This window comes from Benincasa hispida, chromosome 6 (genome assembly GCF_027475165.1).
Source record: "Benincasa hispida cultivar pf3 chromosome 6, pf3_genome.v1.1, whole genome shotgun sequence".
Taxonomy (NCBI): domain Eukaryota; kingdom Viridiplantae; phylum Streptophyta; class Magnoliopsida; order Cucurbitales; family Cucurbitaceae; genus Benincasa; species Benincasa hispida.
Window position 1 is genome coordinate 1,092,359 of NC_143483.1, and position 24,107 is coordinate 1,116,465.

The 24,107-nt window shown below is 36.4% G+C and overlaps 1 protein-coding gene across 1 annotated transcript; it reads left to right on the top strand.

The window, feature by feature from the left end:
- The first annotated feature begins 20,233 nt into the window (after positions 1-20,233).
- Positions 20,234-23,774, top strand: LOC120079541 (Cytochrome c oxidase biogenesis protein Cmc1-like protein). The gene is made up of 4 exons (XM_039033756.2): positions 20,234-20,572; positions 20,714-20,861; positions 23,215-23,313; positions 23,531-23,774. Exons 1-3 carry the CDS (start codon positions 20,518-20,520, stop codon positions 23,279-23,281), a joined length of 270 nt encoding a protein of 89 aa, XP_038889684.1. The 5' UTR covers positions 20,234-20,517; the 3' UTR covers positions 23,282-23,313; positions 23,531-23,774.
- The last annotated feature ends 333 nt before the right edge of the window (positions 23,775-24,107 follow it).

Sequence of the window (24,107 nt, forward strand, 5' to 3'; positions counted from 1 at the left end):
ATAAAATACTTAGTGGGAGGAAGAGATGTATCGGATATGTCTATGATTCCACTCACGTTTCTCCCTGTATGTACACACCATGAGATTCATGCTTGGCATGTGGTGCCCTAAGAGCATCCCCCTTCGGATGGTGTTTGCATAGGTCAATATCAAGGTGGACGGAGAGAGTGTTTATAGTAAGTGGCTGAAGGGTGTGTGTCAACACAATTTATGGTCTCTGTCATTGGTTCACACCGTGAGATCATTCTATACTCCCTTATAGCGCCCTGGGAGCGTCCATCTTCGGATGGGTTTTGTGCAGTTGGTCAAGATCAAGGTGAACTCCAGAAATGGATAGGGTCGCTTTAGGTTTTGCCCCAATCGGATTTTTTCCCTTTGGATTGGCTGCTTGGGGCAAATCTCTAGGGCCTAAAATGGTGGGTCACACTTATGGGAGATTGTTAAGTAAGTTAATGATCTCTTAGCCAAATCAACGATGGCTAGTCGTTATAGAAACAAGATTGTTCTGGTATTAATGACTGGTTGAGAACTTCTCAATTCAGAGGAGGGATATTTGACCTCCTTTCGGCGGCTTTTGTCCTAAATCTTTGAAGCGTCATTGCGAAACTAGATGTCACATGGGGTTGATATTAGTTTTGCTAATACCTTATTGGATGCTGTTTGTTTTACAACGGGTATTTACTTAAAACCTAATGTAGGTCAATATATTTTTCTTTTCAGCAACTCGTTAGTATTTCTGTTTAGTGCCTTTAATATTATCGATTACATAAAGTGGAAAGAATCATGTACTAAAACGTATTTCGTGGCAAACGACCTCGAATTTGTCATGTTTGAGGAGTGTTCTCAAGTCCCAACCCTTGATGCACCGCAAAGTGTTCGCAATGCATATGAGATATGGATAAAGGCTAATTCATTGACCCGACTTCACATTTTGGTTAACATACCTGATGTTTTGGCCACAAGGGTTGAGCACATGGTCATTGCACACGAGATCATGGACTCGTTGCAAGATTTTTTTTAACGTCGGTTCTTACTTATCGTGCACAAAGGGATGGATGACAAAACCAGTAATGTCAGTTGTTCTGACACTGATCCCACTACTCTCCAAAAGAGAAGGAAAGATAGTAAATCTGATTTATTGGTTTTGGAGACGTGTTTGGTAGAGAATGATGATTCTGCCTTAATCTTAGATTCGGGTGCTACCAATCATATCAGTTCCTCTTACCAAGGATTCAGTTTCTGGCAAACATTGCCACAGGAAGAGATAACTCTACGAGTCGTTACTGGTGAGGTTATTTCAGCAGTTGTTGTAGGCAAACTGAAGTTATTTGTTGACAAGAAACATTATCTGTTACTGGATAATATTTTCGTAGTTCCTCATATTAAGATGAACTTAATCTTGATTAGTTGTCTCATTGAACAAGGGTATATCGTCTTCTTTTCTGAGAATAAAGTGTTTATTTTCAAGAATGGAATGGAGATTGGTTATGGTTCAATGGAAAGTAACTTATATGTACTAAGGTTGTTAGTCATAAAAGCCTTGTTTAACACTGAAATGTTCAGTACGGAAACAACAGTTAAAAGACCAAAGGTTTCTCCTAAAGAAAATGCCCATCTTTGGCATCTAAGGTTAGGTCACATCAACCTCAATAGGATTGAGAAGTTGGTGAAAAGTGGACTTCTAAAGAGTTTAGAAGAAAACTCCTTACCGGTGTGTGAATCATGCCTCGAAGGCAAGATGACCAAACGACCTTTTACTGGAAAAGGTTACAGAGCCAAGAAAGCCTTTGTAATCCGATGAATGTTAGAGCTCATGGTGGGTATGAATATTTCATCTCTTTCATAAATGATTATTCAAGATTCGGGTATCTCTACCTAATGCAACGTAAGTCTGAAGTCCTTGACAAGTTCAAGGAGTATAAGGCTGAAGTTGAAAACTTGTTAGGTAAGAAGATAAAAATACTACAATTTGATCGTGGTGGAGAGTATATGAACCTCCAATTCCATAACTATATGATAGAATATAGGATTGTGTCCCAACTCTTGGCCACAGGTACACCTCAACAGAATGGTGTATCAGAAAGAAGAAACAGAATCTTGTTGAACATGGTTCGGTCAATGATCAGTTATGCTCATCTGCCAGACTCGTTTTGGGGTTTTACAGTGGAGACTGCATGTTATATCCTAAACAATGTTCCCTCGAAAAATGTTTTTGAAACACCTTTTGAGTTGTGGAGAGGTCGTAAAGGTAGTTTACGCCACTTCAGGATTTAGGGCTGTCCGACACATGTGTTAGTGACTAACCCAAAGAAATTGGAACCGCGTTCGAAGGCTTGCCTCTTTGTCGGCTACCCCAAAGAAACGAGAGGTGGATACTTCTATGATCCGAGTGAAAACAAAGTATTTGTTTCTTCTTGGAAGAAGACCACATCTGGGATCATAAGCCAAAAGTAAGCTCGTTTTAGGTGAGATTTCTTATGAGACTGAGACTGCTGAGGGTTCAACAAGAGGTATTGAACAGGCCGACAAATCAACAAGAGTTGTTGAGGTCGGAACATCTAGTCAACCAGCTTAAGAGTTGATACTACCTTGACGTAGTGGAAGGGTTATGAACCCACCGGATCGCTACATGGGTTTGACTGAAACACAGAACATCATTTCAAATTATGGGTCGAGAATCGGTTGTCTTTTAAGAAAGCAATGAAGGATGTTGATAAAGATGAATGGGTTAAGGCCATAAACCAAGAAATGGAGTTTATGTACTTCAATAACATCTGGAAGCTTGTTGATCTGCCTGATGGGGTAAGACCTATTGTGTGTAAGTGGATCTATAAGAAAAAGAGATGTATAGATGGAAAGGTGAAAACCTTTAAGGCTGGACTCATGGCAAAGGGTTATACCCAGGTTGAAGGAGTTGGCTATGAGGAAACTTTTACACTTGTTGTCATGCTCAAGTCTATCAAGATACTCCTGTCTATAACCATATTTTATGATTATGAAATATGGAAAATGGACATCAAGACTGTCTTTCTTAATGGTAATCTTAAGGAAACCATCTATATGATTCAACCATAAGGGTTCATAGTTCCAGAACAAGAGCAAAAAGTTTGCAAGCTTAATAGGTCCATTTATGGGCTGAAACAAGCATTTAGATCATAGAACATCAGATTTGACACTGAGTTCAAGTCGTTTAGCTTTGATCAGAATGTTGATGAGCCTTGTGTCTACAAGAAGATCATCAATAGCTCAGTAGCTTTCCTGGTACTATGTGGATGATATCCTACTCATTGGGAATGATGTAAGGTATCTGACTGACATTAAGAAATGGCTAGTTGCTTAGTTTCAAATGAAAATTTTGGGTGAGGCAAAGTATGTTCTAGGGATCCAGATCATTCGGGATTGTAGGAACAAATGGTTAGCCCTGTCTCAGGCATCATACATCAATCAAATGTTGATCAGGTACAAAATGCAAGATTCCAATGGGGGTTTATTACCCTTCAGGCATGGAATCATTTTCTCTAAGCATCAATGTCCTAAGACACCTCAAGAGGTTGAGAAGATGAGACGGATTCCCTATGCTTCAACTGTAGGAAGCTTAATGTATGTAATGTTGTGTACCATACCCGACATTTGTGATTTCAGTCGGTATTAGTCCAATCTAGGATTTGATCACTGGACGACGATCAAGACGATCCTCAAGTATCTTCTGAGAACGAGGGATTACATGCTCATGTATAGAGATAAGGATATGATCCTTAAAGGATACATGGGCTCTAACTTTCAGACCGATAAAGATTCTCACAAATTAACATCAGGATTAGTTTTCACTTTGAATGGAGAGGCTGTAGTATGGTGAAGCATCAAGCAAGGATGCATCGCGAACTCCACTATGGAAGTCGAATACGTAGCCGCTTGTGAAGCAGTTAAGGAAGTTGTTTGGCTGAAGAAATTCCTTTCAAATTTGGAAGTTGTTCCAAATATGGATTTGTCTATCACTATGTATTGTGATAACAGTGGGACTGTGGTAAATTCAAAGGAGCGTCGGAGTCATCGTCGGGGTAAGTATATAGAGTGGAAATACCACTTGATCAGGGAGATTGTGCATCACGGTGACGTGATAGTCATGAAGATTGCGTCGGAGTACAACATTGCTGATCCCTTTACAAAGGCTTTCACGACTAAAGTGTTCGAGGGTCACCTGGAGAGTTTGGGTCTGCGGGACATGCGACATCTTATCTAGGGCAAGTAGGAGATGATACTGGGGTATGCCTTGTACATGTTTTATATTGTATTGTACATTAGTCTCCCGAGGCATTAGGATAAGTGGGAGATTGTTGGGATTAATGTCCTAATTCTCTCGGAGTCTCATTGTTTGTAATTATACACATTGTTTTATGAATAAAATAATTGTTATTTCATTCTGGCATTTACTCATATCCAATAAACTAAGCTCCATGGTTATCTTATGTAAACTTAAGCATGTATATGTGATATACAAGTGGATCATTCTTAAGTTATAACCTAAATAGGTCTGTAGTATAAGGATTAAGGTGGGATACCTGATCCTGGTGATACTACGAATACGACCCACTTTAAGGACGGTCCTTTGATTAGTATGGGTGAGAGTGGTCAGATTGCCAACTCAACATGTCTACCTTTTGGGGACTTGTCTCATTTGGAAGCTAGGAACTCAATTACACAAGATGGAATTCATTCATTCCCTAAAACAGGGGTAAGTAGATAGATTGCTCTCTTAAGGGTTGATTCCGGGGCTTGAACATAGTGGCCACAACTTTTCTTTGGAAGAGATGACTCAGTCATAGTAGAACTATGACTTATGTTCATTAGAGGATTCAATGATACTTAAGAAGTTAGATGTAACTACAGGGGCATAACAGTTATTGGTCGAGCTGTACTTACGAGTAATATGTGAAAGGTTATCGTACTGTTGATTGGTTAAGATGGACACATAATATATCTGTGGCAAGGAGAGTTCAGTTGTCAGTCTTTAGTGGAGTGCCTGGCAGTTAACGGATGGTGGATCTTGTGACTAAATAGTTTAGTCATACCGTTGGAGCTTCGAGCTACAGGTTCATAAGGTCCCCTTGGTAGCTCAATAGATTCAAGTTGAGGACCAGTTCTTGGTGTTGGTTTGAAATGTTCAAATTAACAAAAGGTAATTCGATTATATATGATATGATCGGTATGGTGTATGAGATATATCAAGTGGAGGATTAATGTAAATGAGATTTACATTAAGTACCATAAAATAAAAAAAAGAGTTATGGTTTATATGTTTCATGAGATGAAATATTAAAACTATAGGTTATAAATATGTTATGGTAAGTTAGTTATCATTTATATTTATAATAATATTAATTATTGGATAATTATCTCTTCTTCTCTAATAACCAATTGAGTGGAAGGTTATTGGTGGTTTCATGGTAACCGTGAGATAAAAGGAAAAATATTTTCCTAATTTTAGTAAGAAAAGAAAGAAAAAGATTTGAAAATTTGTGTTTTTGAGATTTTTCACTCTCAGAAAGTTCTCACGGAGAAGTTGTCAAGTAAATCAGATTTACTAAGCGATAACTTGGAGTTAGCTAAACGATCGTAGAGTGTTCTTACATGATAGACACTCAGCTAGACGATGAGCTAAACAATCGCGTAGCTTTTCCTAAATGATTGGGCATCGACCTATACGATAGGTTGTTCCATCTTCCACTTGCACAATCGTTTACACGATTGTGCTTTCTCCGGTTTTCTGCTTCTAACCAAGTCCATATAGAGCCCACCCTCTAGATTCTCACACCGAGAATACAAAGGCAACCTTCTTGGTGGTGTCATACTCAACTCGACACAGTCACGGTTTTGTGGAGGCTGTTCGCAGTGTTTGGGGTGTTCATGAACTTGGCGATCGCTTAGTTCGAGTGCGCGGTGTCCGTGTAGTGTAGCGGTCGTGTTGGACGAATGTTCGTGTGTTGTTGTGTTGCTGTGATCGAGCGTTTGTGATCAAGGAACTTGAAGATGAGTCTACAAAGGTTTGTTGATTCTTCCCTTAATCCGTAGTAAAGCATGCTGTAATTTCTATTTTATGCATAACCACATGTTTCCATTTGTGATTGTAATTGTAAAGTTCATATACAATTGAAATTTGGAAAGATCCTTCCATTGCTCATGGAAATCCTCGTGTCCGATTTCCTTCAAAAAAGAGATTAAACTCCACTAGAAGTTGAAGCCAAAGCTTACATTACTGAAGCTTCAAAACATAAACCTAAGAAGTAGAATTTCAAGAAGAAAAATGTGAATCATGGATCAATGAATAATGCTAGCAAGCGCATTCAAGGCAATTGTTGGGTTTGTGGTAAGAATGGCCATACTGCTGCAATGTACAAGCATAAGAAGGGACAAAGTTCCAACAATCAGCCAATGTCGTGGGAAATGACGATTTAGTTGTCGTCATTTCTGAGGTAAATTTGGCTTCAGACACCAAATGTTGGTTTATTGATACTAGTGCTACTAGGCACATTTGTAAGGACAAGTCATTGTTCATTACATATGAGAAGCTAGGTGGCATCGATAAGCTATACATGGGAAATGCTTCAACTGCCTCAGTGGAAGGCAAGGGAAAGGTCTTGCTGAAATGAACTTCTGGAAAGATAATTACCCTTAATGATGTATGGCATGTGCCAGAGATTCGAAAAAATCTAGTGTTAGGAACCCTACTTAACAAAAATGAGTTCAAACATGTTTTGAGTCAGATAAATTTATCCTTAAAAAAGGGGTATTGTGTGTATCTAAGTGATGGCATGTTCAAACAAAACATACTGGCACAAATGCCAAATAATAATAATAATATCAACTCTTCTGCTTATATTGTTAAATTGTGTGAAGTATGGCATTCTAGATTGAAACATGACAATTGTCGTTCTTGAAATAGAATAGTAAACTTAAGACTATTTCTGAATTTTAACATTGATAATAGAAACAAATGTGAAGTCTTTGTTCAATCAAAGTTTACTAGAAAGTCATTTTCATTTGTGGAAAGAAGTGATGAGTTACTTGATTTAATCCATGGTGATATATGGGACATGAAAAGTACTCCCACAAGATGGTAAGAGATATTTTGTCACATTCATTGATGGTTATAGTAAATATTGCTATGTATATTTATTCTATAGTAAAGATGAAACCTTTAATGTTTTGAAAATATATAAGGCAGAAGTTGAAAATCAACTTGAGAAGAAAATAAAGATGCTTAGATCAGATGAGGTGGTGAATATGAATCATCATCACCTTATGAATTCTGTAAAGTTAATGGTATAATCCATCAAACTACAACACCTTATTACACCACAACAAAATGGTGTAGTTGAAAGAAAGAACTGGACTTTAAAGGACATGGTTAATTGCATGTTAAATAGTTAAATATTTCAGGTTTACCTTAAAATTTGTAAGGGAAGCTTTGTTGATAGCAATTTTATACTAAATAGAATTTCACATAAGAAGACTAATAAGTCGCCTTATGAAGTATGGAATGAAAAGTTGCCCTCATATAAAATGCTGAAAGTGTGAAGGTGTTTGGCAAATATACAAGTTCCTTCATAAAAATGGACCAAACTTAGGCTTATGATGATTGATTATGTTTTTATAGGCTATGTAATGCATAGTGTTGCTTATAGATTCATCATGATTAAATCAGAAATATCTTACATCAATAATAATACCATAATGGAATCTATTGAAGCTGAATTCTTTGAGGATATTTTTCATTTAAATAAGGAAGAACATAAAATTATTGGTACCAAAAGAATTAATAAGTCTAGCTCTTCGAAAGATCAAGACGATCAGAATATTGAGTTTAAACCTAGAAGAAGGAAAAGTGCTAAGAAAGCTACTTCTTTGGGACCTGACTTCATAACTTATATGATAGAAGGTAAGCCTCAAACTTTTCAAGAAGCTATATCATCTCCCGATGCACCTTATTGGAAGGAAGCCTTCGATAGTGAACTATAATCCATTTTACTGAACAATACATGGAGTAAATGGATTTTTAAGAGAAAGCTAAAGGCTGATGGCATTATTGATAAGTACAAAGCCCAGTTGGTAGCTAAATGTTTCGCCAAAAATAAGGGCTAGATTTCTTCGATATCTATTCTCCAGTGACGAGGATTACATCTATAAGAATGTTAATTGCAATAACAGCTTTACAAAATTTGGAAATGCACCAAGTGGATGTAAAAATTGCATTTTAAAATGGGGACTTATAAGAAGAAATGTATATGGAATAACCTGAAGGGTTTGTTGTTAAAAGACTTGAAGATAAAGTTTCTAAACTTGTTAAGTCTCTTTATGGGTTGAAACAAGCACCTAAACAATGGCATGAAAAGTTTGACTTACTATATTATCAAATGGATTTAAGATAAATGAGTGTTATAAATTTGTCTATGTTAAAACTATAGATCAAGAGTATGTTGTTGTTTGCTTGTATGTGGATGATATGTTAATAATGGGTACAAATAGAAATGTTATTGATTTCATTAAAAGGATATTGAAATCAAACTTTGATATGAAAGACCTTGGTCTTGCTGATGTTTCCTTGAAATTCAAATAACAAGAAATCCAAGTGGATACATATTTTCTCGATCTCATTATAGAGAGAAAGTACTAAGAAATTTGATCATTTTGAGAGTAAGCCGGCTATTACTCTATTTGATCTAAATTGTAATTTGAAGAAATATAATGATGAAGGTGTGTCTTCTCTAGAATATTCTAGAGTTATTAGTAGCTTAATGTACATAATGAATTGTCAAGACTTGATATTACCTATTCAGTAGGAAGGTTAGCAAGATACACCAGCAAACCTAGGCATGATCATTGGAATGTGTTAGTTAAAGTTCTAAGGTACTTGAAGTACACTCTGTTGGGATTGATGTTCTAGTTCTTCTGGTAGTCTCGTAGTTTGTAAACATTTTGTACACATATTGTTATTAATAAAATAAATATTATTTTATAAGCATTTACTCAAACCCAATAAACTAAGATCCGTGGTTATTTCATGTAACTTAAACATGTATGTGGAGACATACAAGTGGATCATGCCTTAAGTAATAACCAAAATGGTATGTAGTATAAGGATAAAGGAGGGATACCTTATCCTGATGACACCACGGATACAGTAGATGTTACAAGTGTTATAAAGTGCTCCAAATGGTCTGATCCTGACCATTCATGTGGAGACATGCGAGTGGGGGTATCCTATACAAAGAGTTTGTATAAGACCGAACCATGAGATGATTAGTCTCTTTATATAACGCCGTTGATAATTGAGACTTACATTTCACTAGCATGACCATAGGTGACATGACCTTAATCATGAGTAAGTTAGAAAGTTCTGCCTATGATGGCGGTCCTTTGATTTTATGGGTGAGAGTGGCCAAAATGCTAACTCAACAGGCCTACTATTTTGAGGATTCGTCTGATTAGAGAGCTAGAAACTCAACTAACAAGACGAAATTGTCATAGTAGATAAATTTCTCCCTTAAGGGCTGATTCCGGGTCTTGAACATAGTGGCCACATCCTCTCCTGGCCCGAGATGACTTAGTAATAGTAGGATTATGACTTATTGTTCATTAGAGAAATCAATGGTACTTAAGGAGTTAGATGTAACTACACGGGGCAAAACGGTGAATTTGTCCAGTGCTTACGAGTGATTTGTGAAAGGTCATCGCACTGTTGATTGGTCATATGGATACAGAAATATATTTGTAGTGCGAAGAGTGCAGCTGTCGGTCTTTAGTGGAGTGACCAACAGTTAACGAATGGTGGATCTCGTGATTAAAGAGTTTAATTAGTTATTCACGTACCGTTAGAGCTTCAAGCTACAGGTCCATGAAGTCCCCTTGGTAGCTCAATGGTTTCAAGTTGAGAATTAAATTTTGGGTTAATTTGAAGTGTTCAAATTAACAATAGGAAATTCAATTATATGTGATATAATTGATATGATGTATTAGATACATTAATTGGAAGAATTAATATAAATATGATTTATATTAAATACTATAAAATAGAAAAAGAACTATGGTTTATATGTTTCATATGATGAAATATTAAAACTATAGGTTATAAATATAATATGATAAGTTGGTTATTATATATATTTATAACATATTAATTATATGATAATTAATTATTCTTTTTCTCTAATAACCAAAATGTGTGGGAAGTTATTGGAAGTTTTATGGTAACTGTGAGATTAAAGAAAAATTGTTTTCCAAATAAATGAGTTGACAATTCACTTGGAATAATCTCACAAAAGGGCTATCAAGTAAAAGAGTTTTACTACACGATAACATAGAGAGCATACACGACCGAGTTACGAGTTTACTATACAATAGTTGCTCGTTTACTCATTGCTACACGATTGGGCAGCAAAGTCTATACGATAGGCTTCATCTTTCTAAACGATTGAGTATTTCGTCTATACGATAGACAAACATTCATCTTCCACTTACTCGATCGTCTACCTCCTACTTTTCTCAATCCAAAATCATACAGAGCCCACAACTCCTGGATTCTCACACCAAGAATACCAAGGTAACCATTATAAAGGTGTTCTAATTCCGTTCGAGGATCGAGTTGGACTTGATTGGGATCGAGGTTCATTCAGACGTTCGTTGAGATCGAGTTCTGATCGTTGCATTCGAGTTCATGCTGATTGAACAATTTGCTATACCAAGGTTCTTCAAAGGTTTGCATACTCTATCCCTTGTATCTTCATATTAAGTAGCATGCCGTAATTTCTGATTATGCATAATCGTTTCTATGTGGACTAAAATTGTCGTGTTCTTTCTCAATGGGATTTGGAACGATCTGCTTCCGCTCATTGAATCTCTATGTTTAGATTTCCTTCACACTCTAGACTATAGATTGCATTGTACGAGGTATCCACATGTACTAGAAGGATTTAGTGATGCTAATTAGATTTCAAATAGTTTGTAATTGTAATTCTATATGGATAGTTTGTATGCCATATAGAAAAATCCCACCTTAGGTTATGCATTAGTCATGCATCATCTCTTTATTATAAGTGTTATGATTTAGAGAAGCATGATTAAATTACGTAAGAGCATGCCAATGCATCATATAATATAAGAGTTATATTTATGCATGCATAAAGCATTGGCATGCATCATCTTTATATTATAAATGTTACAGTATAAGGGTGTATGGAAAGCATGTGTGCTTGGTTGTTGCTCGTATATAAAAGTTATGTATAATAATGATCGGACATTGCATGAAGCATGACACATAGATTAAATTTATAATTGTTATAAATACCTAGTTATGTAGCAATGTAGGTTTTAGTTGTTTCTTTTATAAAGGTTATAAAAAGAAATTAGAACTAAAATCAATAAGAAAGACACGCATGGCAACTTAGGTTTAAATCATGGTTTTAAAATGTTTAAAATTTGGATGAGATAGACCTAAGATCACGGTTCTAATATGATTAGAAACCTTAGGCTTTAATCTTTTAATCAGTTTAATAGGATTAAATTGACTAATAAAAGGTTAAAGTGTAGCAAATCTATCTATAAGGGACCTTTTGTCTAAGGCAGGTTCTGTCTAGGCTGGGATATTTAAGGTGACAGAAATGGAACACCCATACCTAGGAACCTACCGGGAAAGGTGAATTAGATAAATTTGATGCATGCATGCAAGGTTAAGGACATTCTATTAAAGAGTTTAATGTGACTACTTGAACTTGTTTTATTTCAAAGACAAAAGTTGTTTTTTAGCGGACTTAAAAAATGACTTAAACTAAAATCAGTAGTCGGATTGTCTAGGTTAATGAACCCCTAGGTAGAACATTCAGTGGGAGGTACTTGAGGCATGGGATGCTTCATTTAAATCTCTTGCATTTCTCCCTTATTGTCCACACCGTGAGATCTACCCTCGGCCTCATGGCACCCTAGGAATGTCCCCCTAAAGGATGGTGTTTGGGTAAGTCAATATCAAGGTGGATGGAGAGAATGTTCATAGTAAGTGGGAGCGAGAAATGCGACAGCAGGTCTCTCTCGTTAGGTTGAATAAAGTTTATGTGCATATTTCGAGGCATTCTGGGAATATCCCCCTATAGGATGGCAGTTTTGCGTGTTTCTTTATTTGATCTCCTATAAGAGGATAAGATTACTTAGTCTCTTGTCCTAATCTGCTTCCTCCCTACAGTGGGCTCATTAAGGTGAGACTCTAGAGCCAAAAACGAGGGGTCACACTTACGCGGAATTGTTAAGAGTTAACAGTTCTGGACCAAATAAATGGTGGTTTTTAGGTTCAGTTCTAAGAGTTAGTTCTGCCTAATAGTTAAGAATGTCTCATCTCAGTGAAGGGGCATCTGATCACCCCATCGGTGACGTTTGTCCTGCTTCGCTGGGGCATTATTACAAAATAAAAGTCTTAATCACTTAAGTACTTGGAAACTATTTTTCTAAAACTAATTGGTGTTAAAATGTAGTTTAGCAAAAGTCTTATAAAAGTTTGTTCGTTTTTTCAACAATAGTTTTAAAATGGCTACAGCCACTATTGCTTTGCTAAGCGCACAAAAATTAACTAGCAACAATTACGCTAGTTGGAAACATATGATCACGACAATACTAAACATATGATCCCGCTCGAAATGTTCGGGAGGCATACGAGCGATGGACACGGGCAAACAAGAAGGCTCGAGCATATATCTTGGCCAATCTTAGTGACGTGTTGGCCAAGAAGCATGAGCCCATGGTCTCAGCACGTGAGATCATGGAGTCCCTGTGGGGGATATTCGAACAACCATCTGGACAACTCAAGCACGAGGCTCTGAAATACATCTTCAACTCCAAAAATGGAGGAAGGCACCTTTGTTTGTGAACACATGCTTAACATGATGATCCACTTTAACGTTGCGGAGATGAATGGATCTAGAATCGATGAGGGCAGTCGGGTTAGCATAATCCTGCATTCATTTTCGGAGAGCTTCATTCACTTTGTTAGCAATGCGATTCTGAATAAAGTGAAATATATCCTTAGAACTTTCCTCAACGAGTTGCAGACATACCAATATTTACTGAAAAGTAAGGAGAGGAAAAAGGGGTGAGGCAAATGTTACCTCATCTTCTAGAACATTCCATCGAGGTTCGATCTCAGGGACGAAGTCTGCACCTTTTACTTCTAACTCTGGAAAGGGGAAGAAGAAGAAAGGTGGTAATGGAAAAGGGAAAGCGTCTGCTAACCCACCACCTGTCACCCCGAAGAGGCATCCGCCTTTGGTTGAAAAAAGAAAATGTTTCTAATGCAACCAGGACGAACACTGGAAGAGGAATTGTCCTCGCTAACTGAAGGAAATGAAGGCAACCAAGGCTAAGACCAAGGAAGATAAAGGTAAATATGATCTACTTGTGCTAGAAACTTGTTTAGTGGAGTATAATGATTCTGCCTGGAGAATTGATTCGGGCACCACTAATCATGTTTACTTTTCTTTTTAGGGGATTAGATCCTAGTGATAGCTGGAAGCTAGTGAGATGACGATGAGAGTAGGCACCGGGCATGTCGTCTCAGCTGTGGCAGTGGGAGGCATCCATTTAACTTTACAAAATAGGTTTCTTGTATTAAAAGATGTTTTTGTAGTTCCTGAGTTGAAAAGAAACTTAAATCCTGTAAAATGTCTGTTACAATGTAAATACCCTATTTCTTTTAATGTGGATAAAGTGTTTATTCGTAAGGATGGTGTTGAGATTTGTACAACTAAACTAGAAAATAACTTGTATGTGTTAAGACTGTTAGCCATAAGTTTCCTCCATAACATAGAGATGTTTAAATTTTTCGTAACTCAATCTAAACGTCAACGAATTTCTCCAAAAGAAAATGCCCAACTTTGGCACCTTCGATTAAGGCACATCAATCTTAATAGGATTGAGAGATTGGTGAAGAATGACCTTTTACTGGAAAAGATTATCGAGCCAAAGAGCCTTTTGGGTTAGTACATTCCGACCTCTGTGGTCTTATGAATGTGCGAGCCCGAGGAGGCTATGAATATTTTATCAGTTTACTAATGATTACTCTAGGTATGGGTATGTTTATCTGATGCAACGGGAGTCTGAATCCTTTGAAAAGTTCAAAGAGTTCAAGGCTAAAGTTAAAAATACATTGGATAGATGGATTAAAACACTTCAATCAGATCGAGGTGGAGAGTTTTTGGATTTGGGGTTCTAGGACTATTTGATAGAACATGGAATCATTTCCCAACTCTCAGCGTCGGGTACACTTCAACATAATGGTGTAGCGAAGAAGAGAAAGAGAACCTTGTTGGACATGGTTCATTCGATGATGAGTTACACTTTCTTACTAGACTCGTTTTAGGATTTCACAGTGGAGACTGCGGTATACATACTCAACTGTGTTCCTTCTAAGAGTGTTGCAAGAACACCTCTGAAGTTGTGGAACGGGCGTAAAGCTAGTTTACGTCACTTTCGCATATGAGGTTGCCAAGCGCATGTGCTTGAGGCTAATCCCAAGAAGTTGGAATCACAGTCAAGATTATGCCTCTTTGTAGGCTACCCCAAAGGTACACAAGGGGGTTACTTTTATGATCCGTCGAAAAATAGGGTGTTTGTTTGTACGAACACTACTTTCCTAGAGAAGGATCATATTAGGGAGCACAGACCACGTAGTAAGGTCGTGTTATGTGAGCTTTCCAACGAAACTACTAAAACTTCAACAAGAGTTGTTGAAGGGTCTGCTTCATCAGCAAGAGTTGTTGATGATAGTTCATCTAGTAGGTCAGTCCCACCTCAAGAGTTGGGGGAACCTCGATGCAGTGGGAAGGTTGCGAACCCATCCGTTTGCCATCTGGGTTTCACAGAAATTCTACTATGGTAGCAGATGGCGACATTTAGGATCTGTTGTCTTATCAGAAGACAATGGAGGATGTTGACCGGGATGAATGGGTCAAAGCCATGAATCTTGAGATGGAGTCTATGTATTTCAACTCAGTATGGGATCTTGAGCGGAAGTATCATCTGATCCACGAGATAGTGCATCGAGGGGACGTGATCGTCAAGAAGATCGCTTCGGAGCATAACGTTGCTGACCCGTTTATGAAGGCTCTCATGGCTACAGTGTTTTAGGGTCACCTTCAGACCATGGGTCTACGGGACCGTCCGCGGCTGGACTAGGGAAAGTAGGAGATTTTATTGTATTGGGCCTTAGTGCCCTAGTTTATTGTTTTGTATTAGTTTTATGTACACCCCACTCACTTTAGGACAAATGGGAGATTGTTGGGGATGATGCCCTAAAGTATTGTGTCTTGTAGTTTGTAAACACAGTTTGTACGAACGCTTGTGATGTATAATATATGATATTTTCTTCACTACTCAACTTTGTACATTGGATGTTTTATTTGCTTTACCACAAACCAATAAACTAAAATTCCTGGTTGTCATTATATAACTTAAGCATGTATGTGGTGACATACGAGTGGATCATGTCTTAAGTGATAACCAAAATGGTCTGTAGTATATGGATATAGGAGGGAAACCTTATCCTAGTAACGCTACGAATGCGGCCCGCTTTGTGGAATAGTTACAAGTGTTGTGACTTGCTACAGATGGTCTAATCCTGATCATTTGTGTGGGGACATGTGAGCAGGGGCATCATATACAAAGAGTTTGTATAATACCTAACCACAAAGTGTTAACATCTCGTTATATAACATCGTTCATGACAGAGACTTCACTTCACTAGGATGACCATAGGTAACATGATCTCAATCCTGAGTGAGTTGGGAAGTTCTACCATTAAGGGTGGTTCTTTGATTTGCATGGGTGTGAGTGGCCAAGTCGCCAACTTAAACCTACCACTTTGGGGATTCGTCCGATTTGGGAGCTAGGAACTCAGCTACACAAGATGAAATTCACTCCTTCCCCGAAGTAGGGGTAAGTAGATAAATTGCTCTCTTAAGGGCTAATCTCGGGGCTTGAATGATGTGGCGTCATACACCTCTCATGGCCCGAGAGATGTCTACACATAGTAGAACTATGTTATATTGTTCATTAGAGGGATCAGTGGTACTTAAGGAGTTAGATGTAACTATAGGGGCAAAACAGTAAATTGGCCCAGATGTACTTACGAACATCTATGAAAGGTTATCGTACTGATAATTGGTTATATCCGATGGACATAGAAATATATCTGTGGTAAGAAGAGTTCAGCTGTCGGTCTTTAGTAGAATGTCTGGCAGTTAACGGATGGTGGATCTCGTGGTTAAAGAGTTTAGTCAGCTATTCACGTATCGTTGGAGCTTCGAGCCATAGGTCCATAAGGTCCCCTTGGTAGCTCAATGGATTCAAGTTGAGAATTAGTTTTTGGGTCAGTTTAAAATGTTCAAATTGATAAGAGAGAATTCGATTATATATGATATGATTAAACTGGTTAATTATATATGATATGTTTGACTTTATGTATGAGATACATTAATTGGAGAAAATTGGATATAAATATGATTTATATCTAGTGAAAGAGAAAACACTATGGTTGATATATGATATTAAACTATAGGTTAATGAATATAATATGATTATATTTATTATTATTTTATTAATTGGAAAGTTATGGGATAATTGGCCGCCGTTTTCTTCGTAACCATGCATTAGTGGGAAGTTCCATTTAGTTTTTGTAACTGAAGAATAAAATAAAAATTGTTTTCATTTTGCAAAGAACCCGGTTAATTGCTCATGAGGTGTTTGCATCCTATCGCTTAGTGAATTGAGAGACTATACAATAGCTCACTTTTTACTACACGATCGCTTACACATACGTGCTTCTTTCTAAACGATCGCCTACCTTTTACTAAACGGTCGTCTAGCGCCCGAGCTTTACTAAACGATCATATAGACGATCGCCTACCTTTTTCTATACGATCGTGTACTTCACCTAAACAATCAAGCACTTTGTGTATACGATAGACTCGCCCTTACTCACTTGCTTAGTCGTTGTATACAATTTTCCTCTCCTTCTGTCCTTTACCGAATTCCAACAAAGCCCACTCTTTGGATTCTCACACCAAGAATACCGAGGGTTCTATGTGGTGGTATTGTCCCCATTGTTTCTATTTGTGTGGAGGTCATTTGTGAGTAGATGACCAGAGTTTTGGTGAACGATTGCTTAGACGTTCCAACAAGAGTGAGAGAAACAGTCCCTTTGGATAGAGTGAGTTTTCGGTGAAGAAAGGTTCTTCAACTGGTACATATTTCTTGTTCTCTTGTTTTAGTTTGAAAGTATGTCGGTAATTTGTAGTATATTGCATATCTTGTATGTTAGATTGTAAATGTGGAAATTTTGTCACAATGTATTTGGAACGATCCGCTTCCACTCAGAGGTACTCTTGTATAAGAGTTCCTTCATTTACATCATTTCAGGATCTAGGGTTGCCCAACACATGTGATTGAGGCAAATCCTAAAAAATTGGAACCTTGTTCAAAATTGTATCTATTTATAGGTTACCCTAAAGGAACGAGAGGTGGTTACTTCTATGATTCTAAAGATAATAAAGTGTTTGTGCCGATAAACGCTACCTTTTTAGAAGAGAACCACATAAGGGAGTATAAGCCCCGCAGTAAGATAGTATTAAATGAACTTTGTATCTCGAAATGGAGTCTACGTACTTCAATTCGGTTTGGGATCTTGTAGATCAACTTAATAGGGTTAAACCTATAGGTTGCAAAGGGATCTACAAGAGATAATGGGATGCTAATGGGAAGGTGCAAACCTTCAAGGCTAGACTTATGGCAAAGGGTTATCCCCAAGTTGAGAGAGTCAACTATAAGGAGATTTTCTCACCTGTTTTCACATTGAAGTCTATCCGGATACTCTTGTCCATTGCCTCATATTATGACCTGTTTGCTCTCAATGGTTTTGTTTGATTTTTCTCAATTTCTTTCATGTGGGGGATTGTTGGATATATATAGTGAAAGAAAGTGAAAGTTTGGTGAAGATTTGAAACATAAAATAAATTTAATTGTATAGATTAAATTCATTATTTAAAAACTTTCAAATTAACTTGAAATGTCAAATTAAAATGATGTTTCATGTACAAATTTAATATGTATGAAAATTAAATTTGTAGTTATATTCAATTTTTATCAAATAACAACTCAATTGAGTTAAATTTGACAAATGTTTTAATTTTTGTATTTATTTGATTTTATTTTGTAATTTGGAGAGTTACCAAGTTGCTAACCTATATATAGCAACTTGGTTTTTCATTTGTAGCATCTCATTCCAAATTGGAGAGTTCTCTCCATTTCTTTCTTTCTTTTGATCTAAAGTAAAATTGAGAGCAAGTTTCCAAGAGTTTTGCCAGATCCGAGTAATTCGAGGTTGCAGTTCTATCAGAGTTAGTCATTGTATCCTACTGAAACAATTGCTATAGTCTGTTTGCAGCTCGTGCAGAGCCAATATTTATCTTCAGGACAACACTTACCAAAAGCATCATTCGACTATGTTTTGAGCCTCCAAAGGTTTTAAAGATCTTTCAAGTCTTTGGTTATTTTCATATCTAAGCCTTGTTACACCGTTTGACTTTCGATTGAGTTTGAATATTATACATTGAGTGTATTGTTTCTAGTAATTGATATGTCATCAATTTGTTAGTATATTTAGTTCTATATATACCATTTTCCCCCAACATGAGTGACTACAAACTTGGATTAGATTGGTAGCGTTAAATACATGTTTTAATATATAACGGTGGAGTGTTTTTTCAACTTTGACCCTGATGATTTGATTGATTTAAGTTTAATCTTTGTGTTGTACTTTCTTTAGGCAAGTCTTTATTATCACTAAATATTAAAATAATGGTGCCAATATAAGCAGTCAAACATAGATCTGATATTGGTAACTAAGAGACACGTGGTTCAAATCCTTTATTTCTGTTATACCAAAGACTATTAATATAATTGTCATATATGATTCAAAAATATAATTTTTTTACAATATTAACTTCGATGTAAACCAAGTCATCACTATATATATAAAAAATATCATCACTACTTAATTGGGTTGGTTGTTGAATATTGTCTAAATGATATCAAGGGACAATTATGATATTGCGGTGCCTCTAGGAGTACCAAAATTAATTGAATCTTTTGAGTTGGAATTCTTCTTCAAGCATACTTTTTATGAAAATTGATCACTTACCCTCTCCTAAAGTTAGGCTTCGTCCTTATGTACAAGTAGATCTCTCTTCCACTATACACGTAGAAGTTGAACTTTGATGCTTCTGAGAGTGAATATCTCAATTCATGATGTATAATTGGTGGTTTGTGATCCTCTCAGGTCACTTCTACATGTTGGTTTTAAAAGAATCGAGAATTCTAGCTCATTACAGTGCTCTTGTGATCTTTGAAAGTCTTTGTTGTTGCTCCTCTTTATCTCCCAACCGGCCAAGTATTCTCATTGTGGAACCATATACAAGTAAAGTGATTAAGCTCTTGAACTTTGAGTTGGTTGATCTTATTGAGATTTGTAAATTTGTGGATGGTATTTTTTATTTGTCCAATGAGTTAGGGTGGGTGGAGTTCTCTTTTTATAATTGATCCAGTAATTCGATTGCATGTAGCTTTGTTCAAGTTGTCATTGAATTGGGGTTCTTTACAATTTGAACAAGTAAACTTCTATAGAAAACGACAAGGTTTTTTGGTTTGGGTGTTTCCTTGAGTGTTCATCCTCTTTTATGATTGAGGATTGTTCTATTTATGTGATTGTTGGTGGTTAGCTTAGCATACTACTATTTTGACATAACAACGAACAATATTATGTCAAATTATAACATATTTATTTGAAATGACCCATTTTGAATTTTGTGAGTTAGTATTATGGATGTTCCATTAAATTAAAATAACTTTTTAACATAATTATTAAAGGTCAATGCAAAAATAACTTATGTTTAGGTATATACATTGACTAAGAGGGCTAAATTTGAATCCCAACCTCAAAAATCAAAGTGTAATTTAACATTACATTATCGTTTTATTAATCAATTTTAACGTTGTATGACAACGGTGATTTAGTCAAAAAAAGTTAAATACATGATAAAATAGAAATTTTAAAAAACTAAATTGGGGAAAAAAAACAAACCCTTTTAAGATATAAATTAACTTAGCTTAATAAATAAAATATCAATTATCATTCTAATGGTCCAAATGAATTTAACTCGATATAAATTGACATGGCATTCAATCCTAAAAGTCGAAAGGTTTCTATCTCCAAGAAAAAAAATAATTATCATTCTAATTAAAAAAAAAAAAAAAGGTTTATTGAATTTAGGGTTCAGGGTTTTAACAAATTAAAATAATAATAATAATAATAAACTGGGAAGCGAACTTGAGACTCCGGAGTTGGCTTGGGACGTCCTACTTCCAACGAAACCAAGGGCATTTGACTGCAAATTCCTGAAATTCCTGTGCTTCTATTGTTTTTCTGAAATGGGTTACATACAAGAAGCTCGAGAGAATCATGTGAAGAAGAAAGTAGAGGAAGGTATTATCAAATGTTGTTCTCATCCTCTACATCTTTAATTTGCTCTTGTTGTCGATGGGTCAATTTAATTTTTTAGTACATCTGCAAGTGGTGTAGAAAGCTTCTTGAAATCTGCTGATGGTTTTTGTTGTCCATTTCCAGCTTTGCGCAGCAAAATGAAGCAGAAGGCGTTGAAGGAGTGCGATCATTTCGCTTCGAAATATGCTGAATGCGCCTATGGCAGAACGTTATCCGTCGTTTTCAAGTGTCGTACTCAAGCTAAAGAATTGAACAATTGCCTTCACCTATAGTGAGTCTCTGATTGTTTTGTTTAGTTTTTTAATGGGTATATTCAATTTCAGCTGCGTTTTATTCAGATTGTTCGGATTCTCTTCTGTTCATAATAGTGTGCATTATCATCGTTCCTCGCGCACCAGTCATCAAGTTTAGACTTTTTTTTTTTTCTTAATAAGATACGATTTCATTAATGCAAGAAATAATCCAAATGATGAACAAAAGAGCCCATAAAATGGGATTACAAAATCATATTCCAATTAGCAACTAGGTAGCTGAGGACCGAGATGGTGATCTTTAAGGAACGGTAAGTGTTTACACCAAAAAAAAAAAAAAAAAAAAAAAACCATTAGAGATGGATGAATCAAGGATTTCCTTTGATGATTTTGAACTATTGTTGAAGATCCGATCACGTTTAGTCTAATTGATAAGATACACTGTTTGTGTTGAGCGTTTCAGTGGCAGTAACTTTAAGTGCTGGTTGTGATTTGTGAAAAAATCAAGCATGGATGGTAATTTCAAAGGATCAAATTTGAGTTTGGAGACATGTTGGCGGCACATGAAAGTAAGTCGAGAGCTAGAGTCATGTGGCCAAACATTTGACTCTTATGGGGATGAATAACTACTTAGTACTTACCACTTTCCATGTTCATAGAAATTGGAAGTTTTTTCTTAGAATGTGTTTGCCTACAGGCCATGAGTCACCTATGGAGTGTATTATGGCATGGGCGAATAGGCATTAAGTGACTTTTTAACGGTAGCAAAATTCTTTTAGCAGATGTCAATTGGCATGTATTGTGCTTCTTCCTTTGGAGTTTGGAGTAGAAGTTTCATTAGAGGGTATAGCCCTGAAACCAATATCTATGGCTCATCAATAGGAGCGTTAAATGATGCTATACCACAAGATTCATGTTCAAGCAAGCCTTTACAACAATGTTACGGCTCATTGTTTGGCTACAACCCAATGGCAGCACATATGGATGCCTCATGTCATGATCTAGGTCGGACAGTCTTATGCGGCAATTATCAGCTAGCAAACATTAAAGCAAATCTTGGCCTAGCAAGAGAAACAAGAGTCATCTTGGGTGTTATGACTCGTCGAGTGCGCCAAGTGTGCATCAACAATCCAATGGCCTTGTCCGTGTTAGGCTTGTTAGTTATCTCTGCTGTATTGTTGTTGAAGTAAATTTAATTTTATTGTTAGAAGGTTAGTTGGGTTGTTATTTCTCTTCGGGTTCTATTTACAGAATCCTGTATTGCTTTTGTAAACACTGATTCTGATCAAGAATTGGTTTAGTTTTTTTAGTAGAGGCAAGATGAAAACCCCAAAGCCAAGCTGGCTGTTGGTGCATAGAGCAAAAAAGAATGATGTACATACAACGTGCATGATCAAGAATCTGTTGGGAGAAGGGCTGTTGGTTAAGCCAACTATGGGCAAGAAGGTGCTCATTTGAGTAGCTTGAGTGAGTGCAACCAATTGGACTCGGTATCAAAAGGAAAAACCCAGCATTGACTTCAACGGATGTGAGGATCTTGAATAGAGTTTTGAGGCAGGAGTTACGGCAGGTAATGAGTCAGAGTAGTATCCAGCACGACATGATCTAAGGTGGCCTGATCAATATCTGTGATTTGATTGGAGAATTCATACCCTATTATAAAGAACCAAACGCTAATTCTCTAGGGCTTGGAATTCGGATGCGTGGGCAGGAAAGATAAAAGACGGTAACTAACTGATGTTTTTAGAGAAAAGCTATATATTTAACTGAATGCCAAATAGCTTCGAGAAATCTTAATAGTTAAGGTTAAGGAAATTATATGATCAATTTTATATTACTATTTAATAGTTAACAATATTTGGTTGAATCAACACTCTGCTAACGTTCTGATGCATTCTAAAGAAAAATTTTCATTCTGAAACTTGTCTTCCCTAGTTACACTTTAATGGAGAGGAAGAGGATAATAAAATTAGAGCGCCCTTTCTTTTGGATATGTAGGCGCTGGCGAGGGTGAGAGTCTTCTTGCACCATGAGGCACTATCAACGAGTAGGAGTGGGATAGTCTAAGAAATGGTTGACAAAAGCAGTGTGCATCCTCAATTTAACTTAAGTGGCCTCTATTTCTTCCCACATCTGTGGGACACAGACCTGCAACAATCCTCAGAAGAAATTTTGTCACGCTCCTTACCATAGTTTTATTGAAATATAACACCCAATTGAGTTAACATGCAATGTATCTAAGGATGGTAATGTTACTCATATTAGGCTTCGTAAATATGTAGGACGAGTATAAATTCAAATTTTCATAACAATACAGAGCGATAGCTTATATATCCTTACCCTTGAATACATCTGTTCTTGTTTCGTTTCCAGCACTAATGAATCCGTGTTGGAAGAGATGAAGCGGGAATATGCACTTCAACACGATGGGAAGCCATGAGAAAGAGTAGTATTATGTGTCAATCGACTCAGGTGCACTTTCAGATAATGCTGTGTTGAATTTGTCACTTGAAGTATTGATATTAGTAAAAACTGAATGAAAGTTGAGGCGTCTTTCATTTTGTGGTGTGAACAAGCAAAGAAATTCTGGTTTTTTGACATAAGAATGATCTTTGATCTCTTCATGTATAAATTTCAGAGATATTCTTCTTCGTCAAATCTATAATCTTTTTACCCTTTCTTTTTGCAGGTAAATCGTTACCAGGAATGAGTTGCCTTCGAGAATATAATTATTGCCAAATACTAAAGTTCCCTTCCATCTGCCATTTAGGATCTCCTCATTGTTAGACTGGAGAGAGCCATAGTCTGATTTATGGATTTCATCGTTCGTCTTACTTGGAGTGTAAGAAAGATAAGCGATGATATAACGTTTGAATTATTTTATCGTCACCAAATTTTATATTTGTTGACTTTTGATCTCCAAATTTTAATTATTTGACCATCTGTTTTTCTAGTTTAAATTTCCATTCTCATTTTCAACATATTAATGTATTAACAAAAATCTTGAAATATATCGTTCACTATTGTGATTTAGAAACAAAGTTCTCATTATATACATATATATTTTAGATTAAAATTTTTCAAATAAAAATAGAAAATACTCATAGGAAAAGAGCACTACATTTCCGAAGATGGAGGATCAACCTCTTACCATAAAAAAGTGCATGCAAATTACCCAATTGTCCAATACTAAATTCACCTTCAGCTATTATTTATTATTTTTCATTCACCATCAAACTTCAAAAACATTGTCCATCTAACTTCAT

Excerpts from the sequence above, each read along its gene's own strand:
- LOC120079541 (XM_039033756.2), top strand. The coding sequence starts at position 20,518 with ATGGGTTACATACAAGAAGCTCGAGAGAATCATGTGAAGAAGAAAGTA. Across the intron at positions 20,573-20,713 it reads GAAGAAGAAAGTAGAGGAAG|CTTTGCGCAGCAAAATGAAG; the intron begins GTATTATCAAAT and ends GTCCATTTCCAG. Across the intron at positions 20,862-23,214 it reads AACAATTGCCTTCACCTATA|CACTAATGAATCCGTGTTGG; the intron begins GTGAGTCTCTGA and ends TTTCGTTTCCAG.